The sequence below is a fragment of the Mustelus asterias genome, chromosome 18 (genome assembly GCF_964213995.1).
Source record: "Mustelus asterias chromosome 18, sMusAst1.hap1.1, whole genome shotgun sequence".
In the NCBI taxonomy this organism is placed as follows: domain Eukaryota; kingdom Metazoa; phylum Chordata; class Chondrichthyes; order Carcharhiniformes; family Triakidae; genus Mustelus; species Mustelus asterias.
In genome coordinates, this window is record NC_135818.1 from 52,000,553 (window position 1) to 52,028,406 (window position 27,854).

At 46.9% G+C, this 27,854-nt stretch overlaps 1 protein-coding gene across 2 annotated transcripts; it reads right to left on the reverse strand.

Moving 5' to 3' along the window:
- Positions 1-454: 454 nt before the first annotated feature.
- On the reverse strand, positions 455-26,458 carry LOC144506833 (prostaglandin D2 receptor-like). 2 transcript variants are annotated; one of them, XM_078233187.1, is made up of 2 exons: positions 25,264-26,458; positions 455-1,895 (listed from the first exon to the last, which is right to left on the reverse strand). In XM_078233187.1, exons 1-2 carry the CDS (start codon positions 26,044-26,046, stop codon positions 1,698-1,700), a joined length of 981 nt encoding a protein of 326 aa, XP_078089313.1. In that variant the 5' UTR covers positions 26,047-26,458; the 3' UTR covers positions 455-1,697. The 2 variants fall into 2 exon arrangements, with proteins under 2 accessions (XP_078089313.1, XP_078089314.1); XM_078233188.1 differs by lacking the exon at positions 455-1,895 and adding an exon at positions 14,624-15,143.
- Between the last annotated feature and the right edge of the window lie 1,396 nt (positions 26,459-27,854).

The window sequence follows — 27,854 nt, forward strand, 5'->3', positions numbered from 1 at the left end:
CTCTCAGATGCCTCAGTGGTCTAAATTTACTACATTATAGTCAAGTGTTCAGTCCTTGGTCTTGTGTTCAGTTAGGCTATCTCAGCTGGAGCAATGAAAGGAAATCTCCAATACTCCTCTATACCCAAGCTCAGCGAGGAAAATAAACCATCCCAGGTTCATTCTTTTATTCATGAAATAGTGTTCAGTGTTGGAAAATGTGAATGTTGTTTGAGGATGGGTTTGTCTTCTGCTGCAATCCCCCAGAATCAATACGACTCAGACACATGAAGAATGTCTACTTTGGTAAGATACTGGAAAGTTATAGGTATCCAATTTTACCCCAGCGTGACTCAAATAATTCAGAAAGGAAAGAGAAGGGTAGAGAAATTGGAGACAGAAAACAAATGTAAGCATAGTGCATGCAATGCATAATATTGGCAAATGTTCTGCAGAAATTTGGAATGTTTTGAGATAAGATATAACGGGATCTTTAATTCACATGCCAAAAAGTTCATTATTATTAATTCACAGCATGTCATGTTCATAGATTTGTCTAAATGAACAATGTAAACATCAGTCAACATTAAATGCATTCGATAATAAAGTAACTGGTGCAAGTAGTTTGAACATTGGGAAGATTGAAGATATCTGACTATGACCGCTGAAAATTGATGTTTTTGTGACAGAGGATAACAATGCCAAGAAGCTGTGTTTTATTCTCTTTGCACCATGATTTGGGGCTCTACAGTAAAGGGCTGAGAAATTTTGCTGAAACCTGTTTTGCTGAATTCCCACTGTTCTTGGTCTCCAATGAATCTTCTAGATGGGTAGATAAAACTGCTCTGAGTTAGGCCGTGCCTTGGGATTGAGGGTGACATGCTTCCACTCTGCTTCAATGGGATAAATGATAAATCCAATGTGCAATCTGCAGAATCTACCACATGTGTGGCAGGTGGTGCTTGGTGGGTGGGGTTACTGGGAAGTTTGTGCACTCTCTCAAATTCACCTCTGTGTGTTCCTGACAAAGTCTCTCCATGTGTTCAGTGTCTTCTCAAATGAACCTTCTCCATTTTGCTCGGTCAGAAGCCAGGATGGGTTGGTTGGGATGTTTGGCTTCTTGTGAGGACATCCCTGAAGTGTTGGCCTCCTGGGAACCTGCTTCCCTGACTGATTTGAGCAGAACAATTCCTTCAGGAGTTAGAAGCAGGCAAGAGCTTAAATTCTGTCATTATGTAAATAAACAGACCAGAAGATTTGAGTACTATTTGCACTTGAGATTCTGATTGACTTAAAAGCAATACTAACAGATTTGGAGCTGACTTTGGAACTGAAGACAAATTCAGCCCCTAAATAGTTTATTTGGGTCAGAACATATACAACTCCGTGCATATGATGGCAACAATCATTCACTCTACGTGCATATGAACATGTCAGAAAGCATAACATAGCTTGTGATTTCTGAGCAACGAGGAAATAAATTAATCTGCATCTTATGTTTCTCTGCTCCAGTTCCAACAGGGAAAAATACCATTCAGAATGAAGAGGGTTTTTTTTAAATGTTATCCTGAACTTCTTGAAACAATTTCAAAAGCAATGCCTATCACTATTGAGTTTTGTCATTCATCTTTTGATTGGTAGAAATCACGGGAAGGACCAGACAGTAAAATATTTCAGCCATTACTGAAATAATACCAAAATAAATCAGCCATTACTTTTCAACAGACCAAGCTTCCAAGTCTGGTATTGGGACAGAACCTTTTGCAACACATCAAAATTAATTTTCGAAATACAGAGGTTCTGAAAATTATGAAAACCCATGGGTCAATAATTGAGTTCACCGATGCGAGTCTTAGAGCATTCAAATCTTGATTATCTTTGTTGTCAGGAGAAAGTGCACCGATATATGCACGGAGCTAAAAAGATAAAAAAAAGTATTAATTAAGATAATTTTCAGTATATTTTGCATCAAACTTAAATATGTTTGCTCAGAGAAAATACCTTTGATATTGCCACTTTTCAGATAATATGAAAAGGTTGGATTCAGAAACACTCATGTAAATAACTGAGCAAAATGCAACTCATGGTCATAAATAGGGAAAGGTCACAGATTCAGAACATGCTTACAGTGAGCAGGATTGAGTATAGTGCTTTTTAATTAACTAGCCTTAAAGTAGCTCTCCATTCTACCAGTGTAACAAGGGCAACGAGGCTCATTGACTTTCTAGAACAGTTCTAGTATTTATTAACTGTCCTCCTCCTTGCTGTTTGTTTATGCCTTTCTTTCTCTCCCCTATTGTGCAAATGAGTCAGCCAAATGTTACTGAAAATCAAGACTTTGGTTAGACCATACTTCAAATACCGCATCCAAATGGATACCATTGAGGCTTTGGACAAAGTTCTGAGGAGGGCTACAAATATACAAGCTCCACTTAGAAAAACCTTAGTTTTGACCTTAGTCATTCACTTCAGAACTGCATAGACTTCGATAGAGATTAGGTTTGATGGAGACATATAAAATAATGGACTAAATTATGTTCAGATTGATAGATTATTTCCATTTAGTAGATTGGGAATGGTCAGGATATCAAGATACACAAGGGTAGTGCTAGGTTAGATATTTGGCAGTACAAAGGATGTCATACTTGCCTGCGCTTCAGAATAGTCATGATGTGGAGATGCTGGCGTTGGTCTGGGGTAAACACAGTAAGAAGTCTCACAACACCAGGTTAAAGTCCAATAGGTTTATTTGGTAGCAAAAGCCACTAGCTTTCGGAGCGCTGTCCATTCGTCAGGTAAGTGGGAGTTCTATTCACAAACAGGGCATATAAAGACACAAACTCAATTTACAAAATAATGATTGGAATGCGAGTCTTTACAGGTAATCAAGTCTTAAAGGTACAGACAATGTGAGTGGAGAGAGCGTTAAGCACAGGTTAAAGAGATGTGTATTGTCTCCAGACAGGACAGTTAGTGAGATTTTGCAAGCCCAGGCAAGTCGTGGGGGTTACAGATAGTGTGACATGAACCCAAGATCCCGGTTGAGGCCGCCCTCATGTGTGCGGAACTTGGCTATCAGTCTCTGCTCAGCGACTTTGCGCTATCGTGTGTCGTGAAGGCCGCCTTGGAGAACGCTTACCCGAAGATCAGAGGCCGAATGCCCGTGACCGCTGAAGTGTTCCCCAACAGGAAGAGAACACTCTTGCCTGGTGATTGTCGAGCAGTGTTCATTCATCCATTGTCATAGCATCTGCATGGTCTCCCCAATGTACCATGCCTCGGGACATCCTTTCCCGCAGCGTATCAGGTAGACAACGTTGGCCGAGTTGCAAGAGTATGTACCGTGTCCCTGATGGATGGTGTTCTCACGTGAGATGATGGCACCGTGTCGATGATCCAGCATGTCTCGCAGAGGTTGCTGTGGCAGGGTTGTGTGATGTCGTGGTCACTGTTCTCCTGAAGGCTGGGTAGTTTGCTGCGGACAATTGTTTGAGGTTGTGCGGTTGTTTGAAGGCAAGATGTGGGGGTGTGGGGATGGCCTTGGCAAGATGTTCATCTTCATCAATGACATGTTGGAGACTCCGTAGAAGATGTCGTAGCTTCTCCGCTCCGGGGAAGTACAGGACGACGAAGGGTACTCTGTCCACCGTGTCCCGTGTTTGTCTTCTGAGGAGGTCGGTGAGGTTTTTCGCTGTGGCGCGTCGGAACTGTCGATCGATGAGTCGAGCGCCATATCCTGTTCTTCTGAGGGCATCTTTCAGTGTCTGAAGGTGTCTATTGTGATCCTCCTCATCTGAGCCGATCCTGTGTATATGGAGTGCTTGTCCGTAGGGGCTGGCTTCTTTAAAGTGTTTAGGGTGGAAGCTGGAGAAGTGGAGCATCATGAGGTTATCCGTGGGCTTGCGGTACAGTGAAGTGTGGAGGTGACCGTACTTAATGGAGATTCGTGTGTCCAAGAATGCAACCAATTCCGGAGAGTAGTCCATGGTGAGTCTGATAGTGGGATGGAACTTGTTGATGTCATCATATAGTTGTTTCAGTGATTGTTCACCACGATTGTTCACCCTGTTTGTGAATCGAACTCCCTCTCACCTGATCAAGGGGCAGCGCTCAAGGCTAGTGGCTTTTGCTACCAAATAAACCTGTTAGACTTTAACCTGGCATTGTGAGACTTCTTACTGTGTTTACCCCTGTCCAACGCCGGCATCTCCACATCATGACTACCATCGACACCGCAAACTGCCGGCTCCAAGTGGAGAGGATCTCCAAGAAGATCGCGCATATCAACACAGACATCAAGTTTCTACAAAGATGCAAGAAAGCAGACAAGATACAGAAAGGACTACAGATCACGAACCCACTCAGGTCAACCTATAACACAGACTACGCTGAGAGACTTTGCCGTTGCACCTCTCTCACACTCCTCAAACACCTCATACACCAGCTCTACAGCAAACGCCGCATCCTGGAAACCAAGATAGAGTCCATATTCTCAACTTGCGCTCAGGACGCAGACCAGCTGCGAAACTCTGCCAAGCAGACTAGACAAAGAATTACATCATTTACATGCACACCAAGAACAGGAGACTTGAGAAACTCGGCATCACCACCAGCAGCAACCAAGCCTCCCCCAGTACCACAGTAGAAAACAGTACCACTGCAGGGAAGTCCATTGTCAACTTGTCAGACGGACACACTTCAACCAGGTGAAATCGAAGTTCTCAGCCAAGGCCTCAATTTCTGCCCCACCACCAAAATAGACCCCATCAGTCTCGCAGCAGACACAGAGGAATTCATCAGGCGAATGAGGCTGCGGGAGTTCTTCCACAAACCCCAAGAGGCCAACAGCGAACACAATGAGACAGCCAATGAACCGGAACAGCCGACATTGAGATCTGCAGTGCAGCAACCGAAGAGGAAAGAGTCGAATTGGACTCCTCCAGAAGGCCGCTGCCCTCGACTTGACATGTATGCCCAAGCCATCAGGAGGTGCGTCAACACCAGATTCATCAGCCGCACTCACAAGACAGCCCCGATTCATCAGCTGCGCTCTCAAGACCAGCCGCAACATTGTCATCAAACCAGCAGACAAAGGAGGGGCCATCGTCATATTGAATAGAATGCATTACTGCAAATAAGTGTACCAACAACTGAACAACGGGGAACACTACAGACAGTTACCCGCAGATCCGACAAAAGAACACACCCGTCAACTCAACAGACTGATCAAGACCTTTGATCCCGACCTTCAGAGCACCCTCCATGCTCTCATACCACATACTCCCCACGTTGGAGATCTCTACTGCCTCCCAAAGATACACAAGGCAAACACACCCAGCCGTCCCATCATATCGGGCAATGGGACCCTGTGCGAGAATCTCTCCGGCTACGTCGAGGGCATCCTGAAACCCATTGCACAAAGAACCCCCAGCTTTTGTCGCGACACTACAGACTTCCTACAGAAACTCAGCACACATGGAGCAGTTGAACCAGGAGCACTCCTCGTCACAATGGATGTCTCAGCACTCTACACCAGCATCCCCCACGATGATGGCATTGCTGCAACTGCCTCAGTACTCAACGCCGACAACTGCCAGTTTCCAGATGCAATACACAGGATCTGCTCAGATGAGGAGGATCACAATAGACACCTCCAGACGCTGAAAGATGCCCTCAGAAGAACAGGATATGGCGCTCGACTCATCGATCGACAGTTTCAACGCGCCACAGCGAAAAACCTCACCGACCTCCTCAGAAGACAAACACGGGACACGGTGGACAGAGTACCCTTCATCGTCCAGTACTCCCCCAGAGCGGAAAAGCTACAACATCTTCTCCGGAACCTTCAACATGTCATTGATGAAGATGAACATCTCGCCAAGGCCATACCCACACCCCCACTTCTTGCCTTCAAACAACCGCACAACCTCAAACAGACCATTGTCCGCAGCAAACTACCCAGCCTTCAGGAGAACAGTGACCACGACATCACACATCCCTGCCACAACAACCTCTGCAATACGTGCCGGATCATCGACATGGATGCCATCATCTCACGTGAGAACACCATCCACCAGGTACAAGGTACATACTCTTGCAACTTGGCCAACGTTGTCTACCTGATACGCTGCAGGAAAGGATGTCCCGAGACATGGTACATTGGGGCGGCCATGCAGACGCTACGACAATGGATGAATGAACACTGCTCAACAATCACCAGGCAAGAGTGTTCTCTTCCTGTTGGGGAACACTTCAGCAGTCACGGGCATTCGGCCTCTGATCTTCGGGTAAGCGTTCTCCAAGGCGGCCTTCATGACACACGATAGCGCAAAGTCGCTGAGCAGAGACTGATAGCCAAGTTCCGCACACATGAGGACGGCCTGAACCGGGATCTTGGGTTCATGTCACACTATCTGTAACCCCCACGACTTGCCTGGACTTGCAAAATCTCACTAACTGTCTTGTCTGGAGACAATACACATCTCTTTAACCTGTGCTTAACCCTCTCTCCACTCACATTGTCTGTACCTTTAAGACTTGATTACCTGTAAAGACTCGCATTCCAATCATTATTTTGTAAATTGAGTTTGTGTCTTTATATGCCCTGTTTGTGAACAGAACTCCCACTTACCTGACGAAGAGGCAGCGCTCCGAAAGCTAGTGGCTTTTGCTATCAAATTAACCTGTTGGACTTTAACCTGGTGTTGTGAGACTTCAGAATAGTACCATGGTATCTTTTACATCTCCCTGAGAAGCAGACAGGTTATGTTTAACTGAATGAATGAGTGCTGCTCTCCCTCAGTACTGCATTGGAACCTGAGTTCAGTCGTGGGCCTGACTTTCCTTCCAGGGTCAGAAAACTGCAGGTCCCAATATGGCTACAGGAAGTGGCCACAGTCCCTGGTTTTCATGGGGGCTGATTATTAATTGGCTGGTTTTGTAGGCATGAGAACAAAGGTTTGCAGATACACAACTTTGGAACCAGTTCTAGCTTGTGTAGCGAGTGCTGCAACACTACAAAGGAGAATTGAATCATTTACTATATAAGATTTGACTTGAGCAAAGTATGTTTCTAGGTTGTAGTTCCCTAATTTCCTGTTCATAGTTCCCTCATTTCCTGGTTCATAAGTTTCAGTGCTGCATCATCAAAACAGCCAGGTTAGAATACAACATGTTGTTTAAAGTTTGAAGCACAAACATACTCCTTCCATTTCTAGTGATAATGCAGCCATTTAAATCAGCAAACTACTGTTCAACTTCGCAGTTGCTCCAATGACTAGCCAACCATGCTATTTGGAGCTTACTTGAAATGCCACTGCTACCCAACTAAAAAATACTTGGAGTAAAACAACCACGTGCATGTACTTCAAAAATAAATTTGCAATACAATATTAAGCTGTGAATTGTGCAAGAATAGGAACTTCCAGATCAAAAGCGGCAACTACAGGAGCATGTTCGGGGCAAATTATGGGGCATGAACACCAATATAGCCTGGTACTATATTCATCAGGTCCTAGGAAATAGATCCCAATATACCTGATTGGAATGTCTGTCAAAACGTTTTTTATACCCACTGACACATAACTAAATTCTATTCGCAAGCATCAGAGGGGCAGTTCCAATGTGGTTCCTGATATTCTCCGATATCCTGGCTATTTCCTGTCCTTACATAGAAAAGCTTTTAGGAATGCAGTTTGAATACTTATTAGACTAGCTGCTCTATTACTGGCTAAACATGCAAGCATACTCAAAAAAGAAAGACTTTCGTTTAGTGCTTTCCCATGGCCCCAGGTGTCTCAAAGCACTTTACAGTCAATAAGTGCAACCACTGTTATAATGGTGGAAGTTACAGAGACCAATTTGTATTCAGCAGGTCCCACAAGCACAAATGTATCAGTGGCCCGATAATCCATTTTTTATTAGTTAAGGGATAGATACTGGCCTGGACAAGAACTTGCCTCCACTTCAGAATAGTACCATGGTATCTTTTACATCTCCCTGAGAAGCAGACAGGTTATGGTTAACTGAATGAATGAGTGCTGCTCTCCCTCAGTACTGCATTGGAACCTGAGCTCAGTCGTGGGCCTGACTTTCCTCCAGGGTCAGAAAACTGCAGGTCCCAATATGGCCACAGGAAATGGCCACAGCCCCTGGTTTTCATGGGGGCTGATTATTAATTGGCTGGGGGGTGGGTTTTGTAGGCATGAGAACAGAGGCAGGACCAAATGAGAGCAAGTGCTATTTAAGCAGAGCACCAGAGCCATTACTGTGACTGCCATTTTACTAATTGAATTCCCATGTAGGCATGGAGCAACCAGGGCTGCCATTGCATTGTTGATGTCAACCTGGAAGTGCCTCTTCAAGGCTGCAAGGGATAGGAGGGAAGGTCTCTTTCCAGAAAGTGGGAGGAGAAGGCCACCCTCCCAAACCAAGCAAGCTTGGATCGAGCTGGCAGAGGCACTGAGCTGGCAGTGGTCAGGAGGAACTGGCCAGTGCAGAAAGGGGTTCAATCTGTCAAGGTAAGTGCAATGTCAGATCCTCAGGAAAGGTCTCTGGGTATTCAAACTTCATGATGTGGAGATGCCGGCGTTGGACTGGGGTAAACACAGTAAGAAGTCTAACAACACCAGGTTAAAGTCCAACGGGTCTATTTGGTGACCTAATAAACCTGTTGGACTTTAACCTGGTGTTGTTAGATTTCTTACTGTATTCAAACTTCAACAGACAGACTGCTCTTTAACACATCATTAATTTTCACCTTATAAGGCTGTCCTGGAAACATTTTTGGTTGCTGGTGGAATACTAATACATTACTGAAAACATTGTCACGAAGCTGTTTTACCTGAATAGGTTAACAACCTAGATAATTTTTGTTAACTTTGCATCAGTTTAGAATGCTTTTAATTCATTTGGTTAAAATATAAATATGTATTGAAAAGCCCTCAAGATCTACATTCTCTGAGCCATCAAAATTGTTTGAGGTTGCTACAGAAACTGACCTTGAACTTGAAGGATCTTAAGGGTATGGTTTTTGTACCAATGAGCTCACTACAGTGCCTCTCCTGTGAGATATCTTATATCAAAAAATCACAAAGATTTAGCTCTCAAAATTAATGGACTGAAAATACCCCTTTGTGATTTTCAGAGCTATTATTCCATAAATTTCCGACTGAGTGAAATTCCATGCTGGGGGCAGAAAATATGTACATTTCAGGTCCTTGAATTGCTTCATAAACACACACTTTTTGACCTCTACAGAGATTGCAGATCCTCGGTCAAAATCACTGGATTTAATATTAATGCAGATGAATGAAAAAGATGAACATGCAATCATACAATAATACAGCACATACATTCAACTCATTGTGCCTGTGCCAGCTTGTTGAGCTATCCAATCCATCCCATTCCTCTTTCCTCATAATCTAACACCTCTTCCTTTTCAAGTATATATCAAATTCCCTTTTGAAACTTACTGCTGAATTTGATTCCACTACTCATCCAGGCAGTCCAGAACATAACAACTTATTGCATCAAGAAATCTCATCGCTCTTAAATCCTTTGTCAATTATCCTCAATCTATGACCCTTGGTTAATGCCACCACCCCTCCCACCCACACCCTCCCCCCCTCCCCCCCACCCCGGCCAATTAAAACAGTATCTCCTTAGTTACTGTTTTAAAAAAGAACCTCATAACCCCTCACCTCCACCTTTGTTAAACTTTCCCTTAACTTTCTCTGCTTTGAAAAGAAAATTATGAGGCATATAGATAGGATAGAAATTAAGAAGCATTTAGATGAGCACTTGAAATACCATAACATACAAAACTATGGACCAAGTGCTGGAAAATGGAATTAGAATAGATAGGTGCTTGATGGCTGGTGCAGACACGATGGGCCGAAGGGCCAGACTCTAATTCCAGTTTCTCTAGTCTCGTCACATAGCTGATGTCCCTGTGTGGTCTATGGCTCCACAGTAGAGATGGATTAGCATGACCCCTAGAGTACACTTACAATGAAAACTGGGCACATCCTTGCCTTGTGGTGTTTTCCTGTGGTTCTCAGTCTTGCTTTTGTTTTGATGCAGACATGTAAAGAAGCTTAATCCTTCTCTGTTCTGACAAAAGATCTTTTGCCCAAAACATTTGGCTATATTTTCTCCCATGACGAGCTGAAACCGGAAAATTGCCTCGTGTGTGTCACATGAGCAGTCATGTATTTGTATGAAAATAACCATTTGTTGTTTTCATCTTAGAATTCCACACCTACATTAAGTAAACATAATAAATTTGTAATCATTCAATATGTACAGGAAAAACCAGTTCCAAGCTGGATTCTATTTGCTGTTCCGTTTGTAAAGTCACACTATTAACTTATTTGTGTTCCAGTCTCAGAAGCAGAACCAAAGGCTGCAAAACAACTCTGTGTCACTGCTGGTTTCAGTGTTACAGGAGTTGGGAGATGAAGGTCCTCTCTCAACAACTTCCAACAAGGAAGAGCAATAGCACGGGCATCCCATGCACATGAAGGAAGTATGCAGGGTGGGCAGATTGTGATGATAATCAGCATTTAACACGGAATTGGTGCACACCTTGCCATTTTGGACCTCACAGGTCATGTTGATGCCCTCTCAATCATGCACAGCTGAACATGTGGTCATCAGAGCTCTGGGGTCAGCCTAACTCAAAAGGTTGGCTCTATTCTCACTCCACAGATGCTGTCAGACCTGCTGAGATTTTCCAGCATTTTCTGTTTTTGTTTCAGATTCCAGCATCCGCAGTATTTTGCTTTTATCAACTTTGACTAGGACCAGATGAGCCAAGACTCAAGGATCATGGCCTTCGCCCACCTAGCAGGGATGCACCAAGTGCAAGGTCGAATGGGCTGCACCAACGTGGCTCTTAAGTCACCATGGCGGCATGTGGCACCATTCAGGAACCATAAGGGATTCCACTCCCTCAACGTTCAACTCGTCTGCGACCACCTAGTTGGCACAGGTGAAAGTAGGCGCAAGTGTAGAGAGTGCCTACTTTCTACACTGGTAGGCAGTGTAGCGCTCCCGGGAAACAGGCACACACCTGCATGAGGAATATCCTCATGCAGGTTCTGTCTGTTTCCCGGGCTGCGCCCACGACAGTTAAATCTTGGGCCGTTCGCAAATCCCAGCTGTCTTTGAGGGAGAGCGGTCGCTGGAGGGATAGCTCCTCAAGGACGAGGGATACCCATTCAGAAGGTGGCTGATGATGCCAGTGCGGAGGCCACAAACACCAGCACAGACTCGATACAAAGAGGCTCACGCTTCAACGCAAATGTTGGTGGAGCAGGCAATCAGACTGTTGAAGATGTGATTCTGGTGCCTGGACCAGTTGGGGATGGGGAGGTGGGGGGGGGGGGGGGGGGGGTGGGGGGCTGCAATACAGCCCCCAGAGAGTCTCCCACATTATTATGGTCTGCTACGCTCTCTGCAATGCAGGGAAGACAAACTAGACATGGGAGAGATGGCTCAGCGCAACTTCTCCACAGATCAGGAGGATGTTGAGAAGGATGGTGGGCCTGATGATGCTGAGAAGGATGAAGAATGCTGGGCAGTGGACAGGGCCAGAATTAACCACTGAGCAAGGGATGCCCTGATTGCCTCTCTTTTCAGAGACGAGCAGGAGTAGCAGGTGGTGAGGTCTCCCACAGTGGGTGTAAGATCAAGTTAACGATGTAGTGCCACCGGTATCTTACCATTTGGTTGCAGGTTTTCAATGGCAAGGAGTTGCAGCCATTGGCCTGACTCTGCAGGAGAATGATGATGACTTGCAGCAAGGACAAAGCAACGCTTCTCTCACCCTTAGCGATATGTCTGACTCCTGCCTAATAGAGAACTGCTTGTGCCGTGCCAATGAATGGGCACATCATGAGGTTCATCAAAGCTGGAATAATAGTGTCAGGCAGCAGATCCCTCTAAGTATGTGGCCAGGTTTTCACCTTCATCTTACACCCAAGGTGGCCAAGCAATCAGCACCTCGACAGCCCCTTGACCTCTGGCGCTCAAATGAAGAGATACAAAATTGAAATGCTCTAATCCTGATTGCGGGGGGGGTTTGCTTCTCCCATGAATGTGGTCCCAGGAAGGGTGGCCGGGTGTTGGGGGCACAGGGTTGCCTGCATGCAGGGTTTCTTTACTCTGTCCTCATAATGGGAGAGACATAGCACAGCCATTCTCACACTCCATAGGAATGAAGCGCTGGATGTTTGCCTAGGTTCGCTCAGCTTGGCAGCGTGAAATGACAGGGTGGAGGCTCAGTAAGTGAACAGAGTGATTTATTTCTAACTATACACAGCAGTGACCTCCCTACACTAGTGCCTACTTTCACCCGTGCCAACTAGGTGCCTATCGCTTCTTACCCTTCCTCACCCTCCCACTACACTTAGGTGCTTCCCCAGGATCCACAGCTGTGTTTGGAGAGGCCTGTTGACTTCCACGACCTGTTGCCTGAGAGGCCTGAACCTTAAGGGCGCTGGCCTGCTTTCAGGCAGCACGGATGTTTCAGTGTTGCCCTTCTCGGTGTGTGGCGCTGGAGGGGTGTCATTCACAGGAAGGGGGTACTCAGATAGGCTGAACATCCCATGGTCTCCGGGGTGGAAAGCCCCAGGCTATGCACCAGACGATCCTCATCTCTTCGAGTTCCCGGGGTCCCCTGTGCTCCTCCCAGGGGTAGAGAGGCAGCTGGAGTGAGGTACAGAAGTGCTGGTATCCTCTGGCACAGACACTCGCCGATTCCCACTGGTGCCTGCACAGTTGAAACCCTGCACCATTGAGTTCATGCCCTCAGACATGGAGTTCACGAGCTGAACCATGGTGCAGAAACCTCCTGCCACAGAGTGCACGTCCTGCACCAAGGTCTCCGCTGCTGATGCCACTCTTGCAGTGTTGGCCTCATTGTGTTGGAGGGACAGCAACATCTCCTCGGACAGAAGGAAATGGGGCTCCTCCAGTTGGCCTTGCAGTCCGAGGAGGGATGCTGTCATCCCTTCCTGTTGCTCATGACTCAGCCTTTTCCCTGGCCTCCGGCATCCTTCTGAGTGCCAGTTCCCTGGGACATCCCTGCCTCTGCTGCTGTGGATCTTCAGCTGGGAGGTTCTACTTAATGAACCGAGGTGTGAGTATCTGCACTGTGCCAGATGTGGGTGACAGCTGTGATGCCTCTTCAATGGTGGAGTCAGAGAAATCTCCCTCAGAGCTGCTCGTGTCTGTTGGGTCCAGGGGACATGAAGATGGTCCAGCCTGCCCAAGGCTCCCCAGCCAGCTCAAGGCTCGCTCCTCAAATGGCATGAGGGTTCTGAGCTGCACTGGGTGTGCTTGCTCATGTTTGTTGTGGTTGAGTTTGTCCTGACACAGATCGGGAGAGTTTAGGTGGCAGTGTTGACATTTAAGATGGTGATGAGGTGTGGCAGGCTTGGGTCTTGAATGGGAGCTGGAGTGTGAGGAGCCTGGCAGTGAGTAGGGGGGATCATGGTGATTGGGGGTGGGGGAGGAGAGCCTCTTTATAGAACATAGAACATAGAAAGCCACAGCACAAACAGGCCCTTCGGCCCACAAGTTGCGCCGATCACATCCCCACCTCTAGGCCTATCTATAGCCCTCAATCCCATTAAATCCCATGTACTCATCCAGAAGTCTCTTAAAAGACCCCAACGAGTTTGCCTCCACCACCACCGACGTCAGCCGATTCCACTCACCCACCACCCTCTGAGTGAAAAACTTACCCCTGACATCTCCTCTGTACCTACCCCCCAGCACCTTAAACCTGTGTCCTCTCGTAGCAACCATTTCAGCCCTTGGAAATAGCCTCTGAGAGTCTACCCTATCCAGACCTCTCAACATCTTGTAAACCTCTATCAGGTCACCTCTCATCCTTCGTCTCTCCAGGGAGAAGAGACCAAGCTCCCTCAACCTATCCTCATAAGGCATGCCCCCCAATCCAGGCAACATCCTTGTAAATCTCCTCTGCACCCTTTCAATGGCTTCAACATCTTTCCTGTAATGAGGTGACCAGAACTGCGCGCAGTACTCCAAGTGGGGTCTAACCAGGGTCCTATAAAGCTGCAGCATTATCTCCTGACTCCTAAACTCAATCCCTCGATTAATGAAGGCCAGTACGCCGTACGCCTTCTTGACCGCATCCTCCACCTGCGAGGCCAATTTAAGAGTCCTATGGACCCGGACCCCAAGGTCCTTCTGATCCTCTACACTGCTAAGAATGGTACCCTTCATATTATACTGCTGCTTCATCCCATTGGATCTGCCAAAATGGATCACCACACACTTATCCGGGTTGAAGTCCATCTGCCACTTCTCCGCCCAGTCTTGCATTCTATCTATGTCTCGCTGCAACTTCTGACATCCCTCCAAACTATCCACAACACCACCTACCTTGGTGTCGTCAGCAAACTTACCAACCCATCCCTCCACTTCCTCATCCAGGTCATTTATGAAAATGACAAACAGCAAGGGTCCCAGAACAGATCCCTGGGGCACTCCACTGGTCACTGACCTCATAGGTGTTGGCAAAGCCCAAAATGGCTGGGTGAGAGATGAAGGTGGAGGTGGGAGGGGTGTGTGAGGGGGTCCAGAAAAAGACTGCATGTGGCTGACTTACCCTGGCAGAGCAAAGAGGATCGTTCATCTTCTTGTGACACTGCTGCCCCATCCTCTTCTGCAGTGAACTGGCACTCACCGGGGCTTCCACTGCATCCCAGGTGGGAGGTGGTGACCTTGGTGGAAGACCTTCTGGAGTGGGGACAAAGTGGATTCTGCTTCTGCTGAGGGCTCCCCTCCGAGAATCGCAGTGTGGGCTTCCTGGTTGCCATCCCCTTCAATCGATCTGGAACAAGTGCTGTGGAGCCTTTTATATGCAGCTCCCCAGTGACTATCTTGATTAATTTGAGCCGACGGGCAAATCAGAGGGAGGCTGCCACAGGCGTAGCGTTATTCTTGTGGCCATAAAAACTTTTGTTCATGAGCTTCAAAATTTGGTCAAAAGTTATGCCGGAGTCGTTGGCAAGATTCACTCCCTTTTTTTCACCGGAACTGATACTTTGCCAAATTCTGGTAAGGTCGCCCTCGCATGCTATTTCTTTTTTAAAATAATTGTTTGGTTGTACAGATCTTCAGTATTGCTGAAAAAAAGAGACACACCAAAGCCTTTCATTTTGCACTCATCAGGGCACTTTGCAAGACTACCAGAGCAAAACAACACTGTATTCTCTTCTCACACATTATACATTCATAATCCCCCACAAAATGGACATACTAGATCCAAGCTGACAAGAACAGGCAGTACACTTGATTCTACGCTTGATCTTAGCCACATGCGTAGGTGACAATAACAATAGCTGTTAACACCAACATTACTGCAGCAAGAAGATTGTGGATTGTGCCCAGAGCTTTGTCCTGGTTTGGGCAATCTGGCTATTCCCTGAGGCTGGAATAATAAAGAACCTGAGTAACAAGGATGCTGCGGCAGAGGAAAATGCAATATTCCTCTGGTTCAGCTGATTACAAATTCCTACAGAATACCTTTAAATTGGTCCGTCCATCAGTCACAACACCTGTATTCACCACCACTCCAGATACTCACTAAATATTGATTGCACAATGATAAAATTCTTCCGCATTTCGCAAATAAACTGCCAGTTCAAGTATGTTGTGTGATTATCTGTGATTGCATCTGTCAATTGAGCATGGCTGTGTATCATTTTATTTTTTAAAGTAAAGTTTATTTATTAGTCACAAGTAGGTTTACATTCACACTGCAATGAAGCTACAATGTTTTAAAACATTGTTCTATAAAACAAAGAATTTATTGCCTTGGTGTCTGTCTGCGTGGAGTTTGCACATTCTCCCTGTGTCGGTGTGGCTTTCCTCTAGGTGTTCTGGTTTTCTCCCGTATTCCAAAGATGTGCTGGTTAGGTGGATTGCCATGCTAAATTGTCCCTTAGTGTCCCCCAGATATGTAAGTTAGGAGGATTAGTGGAGTAAATACGTGGAGTTATGGGGATAGGTTAGGCATGTGGACCTGAGTAAGATGATATGTCAGAGAGTTGGTGCAGACTCGATGGGCCGAATGACCTCCTTCTACACTGTAGGGATCCTATGAAAGTGCCAAGGACCATTTTTATGGATGAAGTTTCAGTGGAAACCCTCCCACCCAAGTTTCCTTTGTTCTCCACTCCTGGATCATTCATTTTGTGTGTAATAACAAAGAAGAAAATCGCTCCCAACAAACCCACCCCTTATTATTGTTTCCTTGTGTCTATTTCAGTTTTTCTCTCCTGAACTGAACTCAGAAGGTTTTTGACCAGTGAGAGCAGAACCAGATAAGTGAGTGGATGCTTTCACAAAAATAGATAGTTCACTTATTTTTTTTAAAATAATCATTTATGGGATGTGTGGGCTGGGCCAGCATTTATTGCCCATCCCTAATTACCATTTCAGAGTCAACCACATTGCTGTGGGTCTGGAGTCACATATAGGCCAGACCAGGTAAGGATGGTAGATTTCCTTCCCTAAGGGACATGAGTGAACCAGACAGGTTTTTATGACAATCAACATCATTAAACTTTTACTTCCAGACTTTTTTTTAATTGAATCAAATTTCACCATCTGCCGTGGTGGGATTTGAACCCAGGTCTCTCAGAACATTACCCTGGGTCCCTGGATTACTAGTCCTGTGACAACACCACTGTGCCACTGCCTTGCCTTTCTCAGACTGGCTTATTTATTCAAGTTTGTATCAAAACACAAGCAATAGGGTGAGAAAAAGATGAAGTAAAGTATATCTTCTTTCCTAAGAAAGTTCTTCATAGAAATCCTACAGTGCAGAAGGAGGCCATTCGGCCCATCGAGTCTGCACCGACCACAATCCCACCCAGGCCCTACCCCCAAATATTTACCCACTAATTCCTCTAACCTATGCATCTCAGGACTCTGAGGGGCAATTTTTTTTAACCTGGCCAATCAACCTAACCCGCACATCTTTGGACTGTGGGAGGAAACTGGAGCACCTGGAGGAAACCCACGCAGGCACGAGGAGAATGTATAAACTCCACACAGACAGTGACCCAAGCTGGGAATTGAACCCAGGTCCCTGGAGCTGTGAAGCAGCAGTGCTAACCACTGTGCTACCATGCCGCCCATTCTTATCTATAAACTTTTGGTATCCACCTTGGAAAGTGGATGGCTGACATCAATTGCCCGCATCCTGTTGTCCTGACTTGAGTGACTTACTAAATCTTTTAACTGATAGTTCAGATACAATCACACTGAGGTGAGACTGCAATCCTACATTGCAAGACTGGGTAAGAAAAGCAGGTTTCTTTCTCCATATATGAGCTTCAGTGAACCAGTTCAGTTTTTACAACAGTCGAATAGCTTCATAGTTACTTTTTCTTTAGGATTGCGGGGATGGTCAAGTTGGGCCAAGGGGTGGTAAGGTCTTTGGAGGGGTGGTGGCTAGCCTGGGGGCGGAGGGGTGGGGGGGGGGGTCCGATAGGGCTTAGTGAGGAATTTGGGCCTGGAAGAGATATCAGGTCAGGCCTGGGAGGGAGGATGGGAGTGGCAGGCATGTCAGGTTGGGTTTGGGGTCCAGGGAGACAGATTAGCCTGTGGTGGGAGAGGGAGGAGTGGGTCTGGTTGGGCCACTGGTGGGAGGGTCAGGCCAGGCGATGATGAAGTTGGGTGTGGGTGCATATCAGGTTGGGAGGTGTTGGGTTGTGCGGCTATGGAAGTTGGGGTAGTGGGGGGCAAGAGGTGTGTTGGGGGGGCTCAAGGGAATTCCATAGGGATTGGGGAGCTTGTTGCAGTTTGGAAAGTGGGGACAGAGTGGGGGTCCCCTAAGAGGTCAGGGGGAGGAGTCCCACTGGGGTTCAGTGGGGTAGTCAGAGGGGTTGTAGGGGAGTGGAGGGAGTCCTGTGGGGGTTGTGGGTAGTCAGAGGGTGGGTTACATGCCATGGGGGGGTGGGGGGTGGCGGGGGGTGGGGGGTGGGGGTGGTCAGAGTGGGTCAGTACTATAGTTACCCAGGAGCTAGAAGTGGTTTTAATTCTTCTGGCAAATCTGGAGGAGGAGGCAAACCCACCGTAGAGCCTATTGAGGCCCTTAAGATGTTTGATTCTTTCACAGGATGTGGGTATCGCTGACTGTCCAGCATTTTTTTCCCAACCCCAATTGCCCTTGGGAAGGTGGTGGTGAGCTGCCTTCTTGAACCTCTGCAGTCCATGTGGTATAGCTACACCCACAATGCTGTTCTAGGATTTTGCCCCAGAAGAATGGCAATGCAGTTCCAAATCTGGATGGCATGTGACTTGGAGGAGAACGTGCAGGTAGTGGTATTCCCATCTGCCGCCCTTGTTCATCTGGACAGTAGAGATCATGGGTTTGGAAGGTGCCATCAAGGGAGCCTTGGTGAGTTGAATGTTTAAAATGATGGAGGAGGTGCTTTGGGCTGCTTTGTCCTGGATGGTGTCAAAGTTTGTGCGTGTTCTTGGAGCTGCACTCACCCAGGCAAATGGAGACTATTCCATCACAGGCCTTGTAGATGATGGATAGGTTTTAAGGAGTCAAGTGGTGAGTTACCCACTGCAGATTTCCTAGCTTCTGATCTGCCCTTGTAGCAATCGAGTTTATTTGGCTGGTCCAGTAAACTTTCTTGTCAATGGTGACCCCTAGGGTAGTGGTGGATTCAGCGATGGTAATGGAATTGATCATTAGAAAAGTGGGTTAGATTCTTCTTGTTGGAGATGGTCATTACCTGACACGTTTGTGGCATGAATGTTACCTACCGTTTATCAGCCCAAGCCGGAATATTGTCTGGGTCTTGTTGTATATGGACACAGACTACTTTCAGTGCCTGCGGAGTCATAAATAGTGCTGAACATTGTGTAGTCATCCATGGATATTCACATTTCTGACCTTACGATGGAGGAAACGTCATTGATGAATTAACTTAAGATGGTTGGGCCTGGGACATTGCTCTAAGGAATTCCTGCAGTGATTTCCTGAGATTGAGATGATTAATCTCCTATCACTTTAACCATCCTCCTTTGTGCTGGGTAAAACACACCCAATGGAGCGATTTCCCCTGATTCCCACAGACATCAGTTTTGCTGCAACCTTGATGCTACACTTGGCCAAATGTTGATGTCAAGGGCAGTATGTCACTCACCTCACCAATTGACGGCTACCTAAGGGCCTCATCTCCTCACCATTGGTATTTTACCGAATGGCCTCCTTCTGCACTGTAGGATTCTATGACAGTATCACCAGCAGAACTGACACATAAAAGAGGAAGAAAAAAAATTGTATGTGGGTTATACATTCTAGGAATATATGATGATATGTTAATTTTTTCCCACTTGTCATATATCCTGGATAAATTCCTGAAGTCCAAATTAACATGTCATCATATATGCCTAGAATGTTTAACCCACTATGGGCCCGATTTTACCATTGCGTTGCATGCATTTAAATTGACTTAATGGGCTGGACGCCCACACTTACCTGCATTTCCCCCTTTACCATCGCGTTTGCCCGTCCAGATTCGGCGCAAAACAGACGTGGTCAGCAAAGGTCTGTTTCGGGCTCTCCAGTTTCTGAAGAGGTAATTCAGAGCTTCCGGTGGCTCTCTGACTCAGACCGGTGGTGGGAGGGTGGAGGAGGAGGAGGGAGAGCAGATCATTCTCTGATGGGGGTGTGGAGGGGGGGAGGCCAGATCATTCTGAGAACAGGGTTTACAAGTTGGATCTGAATCACACCCAGATTTAGCACTTAGAATCAAAATGGTAAAATTGGGCCCATGGAGTGTGATTCTCCCATTGCGGCCCACAACTTTTCTGGCTCGTCGAGGTGGGAGATGTGCATCGTCGGCCTTGAACCAGGATTTGCGCATATGCCGGGAACGCATGCGCATCTCCCAGAGCCAGCGAACAGACTACGCTGGAAACCAGTGGGAAGGCAGATAAGTAATTTAAATCTTTTTAAAATGTATTTTAAATATGTTTATCTGTTCATTACCGGGAACTTTCAGGTCCCGATTGAATCTCCCACCCATCGATTAGTAATTCATTCCGGTGGGGTTCAGACTAGCTCCCCATGTTCGGGGAACTAGCTGGAGACCCCGCTGGAATGAAGGGGGGGGGTCAATCAGGGCCCCCCAGGGTCAGGCGGTGGGAGATGGTGCCCCCCCGGTCATGGGCACCCAAGGGGAAAAGTGCCCATGTCCAGGGACACCTTGGCACTGCCCACCGGGCATTGAGCAGTGCCAAGGGAGTGGGGCCTATTGTGGGAGAGGCCTAGGGGTGATCAGTGGGGGTGGGGGATCCTGCTGCCACGCTGCAGACAGGATCGGTCTGGGATGGAGGGGGGGAAGCGATTGGGGAGGGGGGGGTGTGCCGGGGGGAGGGGCCTGTCTCCGGGGGAGGTGGGGTGAGTGGGTCGGAGGGTCTGCTGGGGTGAGGGGGCTGTGGGGATCGCCACTGCTGCGGGGGGGTGGGCTGTGCATTGGGGCGCTTTGGGACAGGAAAGTGTCAGGGCTGGCCTGGGAATTGCTGTGGGGGCCATGATCGGGCTGTGGGGGAAGCTGGAGGGGCAGCACTGCGGGCTCCCGGGCTAGCCAGTGATTGAGCTGGGCAGCGAATGGGGAGTCTGATAGATCGGGATCACTGCGCATGCGCAGAGTTCCAGAACTGTCAGGCTCCGGCACGAATAGCCTCCCCCTGCAACCACTCCGCCCCCGCCACCCGAGTTTTAATGATATTCATGACTGGGAACTCTGCAGTGCACAGAGTGGGGAGATTCAGGTGAGAAGCTGAACTGACAAAATACTCGGGATTTAGAACAGTTTTCCTGCCAATTCAGCACTTTTGGGAGAATCGCCCCCATAATTGTTTTTCTTCCTTTTTTATGTGTCAGTGCTGCTTGTGATGCTGTCATAGAATCATAGAATCCTACAGTGCAGAAGGAGGCCATTTGGCCCATCGAGCCTGCACTGACCACAATCTCACCCAGGCCCTATCCCCATAACCCCCCCATATTTACCCTACTAGTCCCCCTGGCACCAAGGGGCAATTTAGCATGGCCAATCCATCTAACCTGTCCAGCTTTGGACAGTGGGAGGAAATGGGAGCACTCGGAGGAAACCCATGCAGACACGGGGAGAATGTGCAGACTCCGCACAGACAGTGACCCAAGGCAGGAATCGAACCTGTGCCGCCCTGATGCTGCCCCGATGCTGATTTATACTGAGGTTCTCAGTGTGCAAAACCTATTCCACTATCTCAATCAAATGTTTATGGTCTGGGTAGTGCATGACACCACTTCTCAACCCCAGAAAAACTGCAGGAAGCATGACCAGTCATCACCCAACAGGGATTCTATGATTCTACGATTCACACTCATTCATTTCCAGGAAGAGTCACTGAGAGTCTTCAAGAGCAAGAAAATCTATCAGCTTTCTCTTCTCAGGAGAAACTGAGCCCAACTGTCAGGTATACAGTTTAAATAAACTAATTAAGCATGGATCAAAAATCAAAACTATAATCCTCTGGACAGAATAGCTGAGCCATTCAAAGCTCTAGCCAGCTGAGTCATCCAGAAAACTATATATCATCTCATTATGTCTCAGCATTCAGGTTTGGTGTTATAATTAGGATTCTAAAATCATTCTGATGCTGCTAACTAATAGGAATGTCAATTTCCCTTCATTTTTTTTCTAAAACAAATAGGCCAACATCGGCCAGATGTTTTTAAAATATATATAAATGCAGCATCGTCAGACACTGAAGCAGTCTATGTTCAAATGCACAATATTCAGGCTTGGCCTGACAAGTGGCAAGTAACATTCGCGCCACACAAATGCCAGGCAATGGCCATCACTAATAAGAGACAATCTAACCACTACTCCTTGACATTCAGTGGTGTTACCATCGCTGAATGCCCCATACTCAACATCCTTCGGGTTACCATTAACCAGAAACTCAACTGGACTTGCCACATAAACACAGTCGCTACAAGAGCAGGTCAGAGGCTAGGAATGCTGCCTCCTGACTCCCCAAAGCCTGCCCACCATCTACAAGGCACAAGTGTGAGGGAATACTTCCCACTTGCCTGGATGGGTGCAGCTCCAACAACACTCAGGAAGCTTGACACAATCCAGGACAAAGCAGCCGTTTGATTGGCACCACAACAACAACATCCACTCCATCCACCACCGGCGCTCAGTAGCAGCAGCGTGTATTATCAACAAGATGCACTGCAGCAACTCACCAAAGATCCTTAGACAGCACCTTCCAAATCCATGACCACTTCTATCTAGAAGGACAAGGGCAGATACATGGGAACACCACCACCTGCAAGTTTCCCTCCAAGCCATCATGACCCTGACTTGGAAATATATCACCATTCCTTCACAGTCGCTGGATCAAAATCCTGGAATTCCCTCCCTAACAGCATTGTGGGTCAACCCACAGCACATGGACTGCCGCATTTCAAAAAGGCAGCTCACCACCACCCTCTCAAGGGCAACTAGGGATGGGCGATAAATGCTGGCCAGCCAGCGACGCCCAGGTCCCACAATTGAATATAAAAAAATATACCAGGGGAGTGTCAATATATCACGGTATATATCATATATCATACTTGGTGTGGGATTAACATGAATATACAAACATAAGAACAGGGGTAGGCTATTCAGCTCCTTGTGCCTGTTCCATCATTCAGTTAGATCGTGGTTAACCTATTTCTTCACTCTATCTAACTGCCTAGTTTGCATAACTTTTAATACATTTGCCTAATAGAATTCTATCAAACTCAGGATTGAAATTATTTAATTGATCCAGATTTTTTTGGGGGGGAAGAGTGTTCCAGATTTCCACTCCTCTGCGTGAAGGAGTCTTTTCTAACTTCACCCCTGAATGATCTAGCACTAATTTTAAGCCCGTGCTCCAATGTTCTGGAGTACCTTACCAAATAAAGATATTTATCTCATCAATTCCTATAATCATCTTAAACAGCACAATTTGATAACTCCTTAATCTTCAAAATTCAAATGATTACAATCTTAATTTATGCAACCTGTCATCTTTTCCGAGATGCTACACCTAAAAGTGACTGCAATACTTGAGATGGGATCTGTGTTCAGCTGCAAGATAACGTATGCCCCTTCTACATCACTTATTTCTAATATATTCTCCAATGTAACTTGATATCTTCAGCAAGCTTGGGTACACAGTTCTCGATTCCTTCAAAGTATTTATAAATATGGCCAACAGCTGATATTTCAGATCCTTAGGGCACACCAGTTTGAGTACATATCCATTCTCCTGATTCCCAATCAATTCCCTATTCAAGCTAAACATGTTTCCTCATATTCAGTGTGCTCTCAATGTTGTTAACTGACTGTTATATGTGGAACCTTGTCAAATGTCTTTTGGCAATCCATATAAATAACGTCCAGAGGCACCCCTTTATCGCTCTCTTATCTACCATGTGCGTTACCTCATTAAACAATTCCATCAGCTTCATTATACATATCTACCGTTTACAGATCCATGCTGCGTCTCTCTCTGCTCAGTTCATATTTGTCCAAATTCCCAGCCAATCTATCCCTAATAAATTCCAGTAACTCCTCCACAACAAATGTTAGACAATAGACTCGTAAGTTCCTTGTCCATCGTTTCTACTCTGAGTGAGAAGGAGATCCGAGAAGGAGATCCGGGTGTTACAACACGTTCGTTTCTGAAAGTGCACGATCAGTGCCTCCAGGCTACTGATAAGCAGTGGAGTATGAACACGCACAGCTAGGACAGCCAGCATCAATCTAAAATAACTACAGCGCTGAACGAAAATTGGACGCTGTGTCCTCATGGTGGGTAACATTGGAAACGTTCAAAGGAGTGCCACTAGCTTAAAACCCTCCATTAGACAGATAGAGCTTGCATTCAGGGCATCTGTTGGGTAGACTATTTTGAATAATTCTAAAATACGCACCATTAGGTTTGAAAGTCTGACCTGCACTTCACAAGTGGCTTACTTATGTTTCCGATAGTTAAATGATAATGCCTATAAGCTAGGGAGGCATCAGAATAGGCTAAGTGTCGACAGTTCTGTTTTATCCAGAGATGTTTGGGCTAAATGGTGTTCGTGGATTCACTCTAATAATGCACTGGGTGGATTTGTGGCTGTGGTTAATATTGCTACGTATCCGAAGTATCTCATGGTCATCGTTAGCCTCTCGGAGCTTGTTTTTGATCACCTTACCAGGTTGGAGATGAAAATCGCATCCTGCTTTGGGATGGGAGGCTGGTAATTTAGTGGTTCGATTGAGCCACCATTTCCGTTTTTGTTTCAGACTGTTAACATTTGCCATACTTTGCTTTATACCAATAAATACATTGACCAATCGACAGGGCAATGCGACATATTAGCACACTGTACTAATGTTTCTGTTTCAGATTCCAGCATCCGCAGAATTTTGCTTTTTTTTTGCTTTCCCCTTAACCTACCCAGCTTTAAGGAGGATAGATAATCCGTATGTGCCGGAATTTAACCGCCTCGCCCGCCCGAGGCCACCGAAGATGCCGTTCTGTGAGCCTCGCCCGCCCAGATTCTGGCCTTTAGTCTCTCCATGTTAACTGGAATATTTAATCCCTGGTACTGTCCATTTAACTCCGCTCCTTACCCGCTCCAAAGCCTTGGCATTTTTCTAAAAGCGCGATGCCCATAACTGCCCACAATATTCCATCTGGGATTTTACCCAGAGTTTTATAAAGGTTTAACATTTGCTTTTGTAAACTGCATCTATTAAAACACCAAGGACCCCCATATACCTTTTTAAAAAATAACTTGCTTCAAAGATGTGTCGGTACGGACTCGAAACGAAATAAGAGATCCCAGATCTCCCTTTTCTTGCAGTTACCTTAAAATTTTACCACTGGGTTCATATATTTCTCGCCCTCGTTCTTCCCCTCTGCTGGAAATGTACCTGGACCTTCTCCTGAAGTCTCTTACTGTCATCCTCACTGTTTCCAAGTTTCTGCATGTCTTTACATTTTGAAATTGTGCCTCGCCGAACTCACTGCATTTCCAAAATGTGTACTGCGTATTTCAGAGTCTGGTGTGGGACAAGCGAGCTGACCGCGCGTTGGACAATGATTAGCCAGACCCAAAGCAGTAGCAGACAGGCAGCTTGCTTGTTTTTACCTAAAAACAAAATCGACAAACTGGACCAAAAAAAGAGAACTTACTGTGAGAGGCAGGGAACAAATCAGAAAGAGAATACTCATTAGAATCAGCAGGATGAGATGTTCCACCTCTGTTAAGTGAGTGAAGCGCTTGCGGGTGCGGGTCCCCACACTGGGGTTCATGTTGCTCATCCGCCTCTGCCTCCGGTACATTCTGGCCAAGTTCAGGGCGACAGAACCATTGCACAGCATCACGGCGAAGACCAGGATGGCCATCAGACTGGCGTAGAGCACCGAGAAGGACAGGATCCCCTCCTCGCTGGCCATGTTAAGGAAGCACCAAGTGCCCGGGCAGTACTGCTTGTTCCTCCCAAAGCCCATCAGGGGCATGGAGCAGAACAAGAGGCAGCAAGTGTAAACGGCGGGGAAGAGCAGGACCACCCGGCGTTTGGTGAAGTGTTCCTGACAGAAGAAAGGGTGGCTGATTGACAGCCAGCACTCCAGGGCCATGGCGAGCAGGATGCACATCGAGGCTAAGCCGAAGAAGGTCATGGAGAAGGAGAAGTAGTCACACAGAGTGTTGTTTTCCGCCAGGGCTGTCAGGCTGCGGTTGGAGGCGTAAGATACGAACACCACTGGGCTGATGAGGCATTTTCCGAAGAGATCAGTCAGCACCAGGCCGGTGACTAGAACGTAAAAGACAGATGGGTGCTTGGTGTGCTGCTTGTGTTTGCCCAGAATGAACAGGGCGATGAAGTTACCGAGCAGCCCAGCGGTGAAGAGTAAGGTGCTGATCAGCACTCTGCCATCCTGGTGGACGTAGGTCAGGTTTTCACAAGATGTCATCCTCTTAACCCGCTCTTATTTAGCTGGGCACAAATTAGGAAATGCCCCAGGTAAACTGTTTAAAAACACAAACTGATCCGGGCAGCAGTCAGGAGAGCTTTCCCTGCGGCGTTCCGGCACCGTGCCCGTTCCAATCTCTCTGGTTGCACCCAACTGCGCTCCGCCGCACCAACCTTTTATACATTGAAGCGGCGCTCAGCCACACGTCAATTCCGCCAGGCAGACCCAGCGCACACACACTCACACACACACTGTGATTGAAGTGGCGAGATGTGGCTGTCTGCGGAGGAATCCGAGTCCCCCGGGATCCGTTCCCCTGGATGGGGAAAGCACCCTTGCCAGTTACCGTTGGCACACTGGAGCGAACAGAGCAACACACAGCGCCCTGCCCGATGATGTCCTGTCCTGCTCCTAGCTGTCAGAGTTTTGGGTTTCAGTTCATTTACGGGATGTGGGCGTGGCCCCCCTTGCTAATTGCTTGCTGGGTTAGTTCAGAGGATACTTAGAAGGCTCCGCCACTTTGCTGTGGAATGAAAGCAGAAAACGCTGGGTAAACTCAGCAGGTCGGTCAGCATCTGTGGCGAGAGAAACCAGAGTGACCGCTTCCAGTCTGTATGACAGCATTAAAGCAAATTACTGCAGATCATCATAGAAATCATCATAGAAACCCTACAGTGCAGAAAGAGGCCATTTGGCCCATCGAGTCTGCACCGACCACAATCCCACCCAGGCCCTACCCCCATATCCCTACACATTTACCCGCTAATCCCTCTAACCTACGCATCTCAGGAAACTAAGGGGCAATTTTAGCATGGACAATCAACCTAACCCGGATGCTGGAATCTGGAATCTGAAACTAAAAGAGAAAATGCCGGAAAATCTCAGCAGGTCTGGCAGCATCTGTAAGGAGAGAAAAGAGCTGACGTTTCGAGTCCAGATGACCCTTTGTCAAAATGTGTCTGATGCTTTGACAAAGGGTCATCTGGACTCATTACGTCAGTTCTTCAACGGGTGGCACAGTGGTTAGCAATGCTGCCTCACAGCGCCAGGGACCTGTGTTTGATTCCCGGCTTGGGTCACTGTCTGTGTGGAGTTTGCATGTTCTCCCTGTGTCTGCGTGGGTTTCCTCTGGGTGCTCCAGTTTCCTCCCACAGTCTGAAAGATGTGAGGGTTAGGTGCATTAACCCAAACAGGTGTTGGATCATGGCGACTAGGGGAATTTCACAGTAACTTCATTGCAATGTTAGTGTAAGCCTTACTTGTGACACGAATAAATAAACTTTAACTTAATTATTTTCTCTCCTTACAGATGCTGCCAGACCTGCTGAGATTTTCCAGCATTTTCTCTTTTGGTTCCAGTTTGTATGACCCTTCCACAAAACTGAAGAGGGATGGAGATGTAATGGAGTAAATACTGTTGTGGGTCTATGAGCCACATGTAAGTCAGAATGAATAAACACTGCGGATTGCCTTCCGTAGTGAGTCAATTGGGTTTTTACAGCAATCCTGTGGGTAATGGACAGATAGTTGTTGTTTGTACCAGATTTATTCATTAAGCTGAATTCAAATTCCACAGCTGGCATGTTGGGAATGAAACTCTTGACTGTGGTAAACACTGTTAAGCTTATTGCCTGTGTGTATGTGTGACATGCCTGGGCATGCCCCTGCCGGCCCTGCCTGAGACTCCTCCCCCCCTGATCCAGGTATAAAGGTGACTGCTCCCCTCCCCCTGCCTCAGTCGCCGGAACAGTTCATCAGCATGGGCGTGCTCCAAGTCTTTTGCGAATAAAAGCCTATTTGTTCTAGCA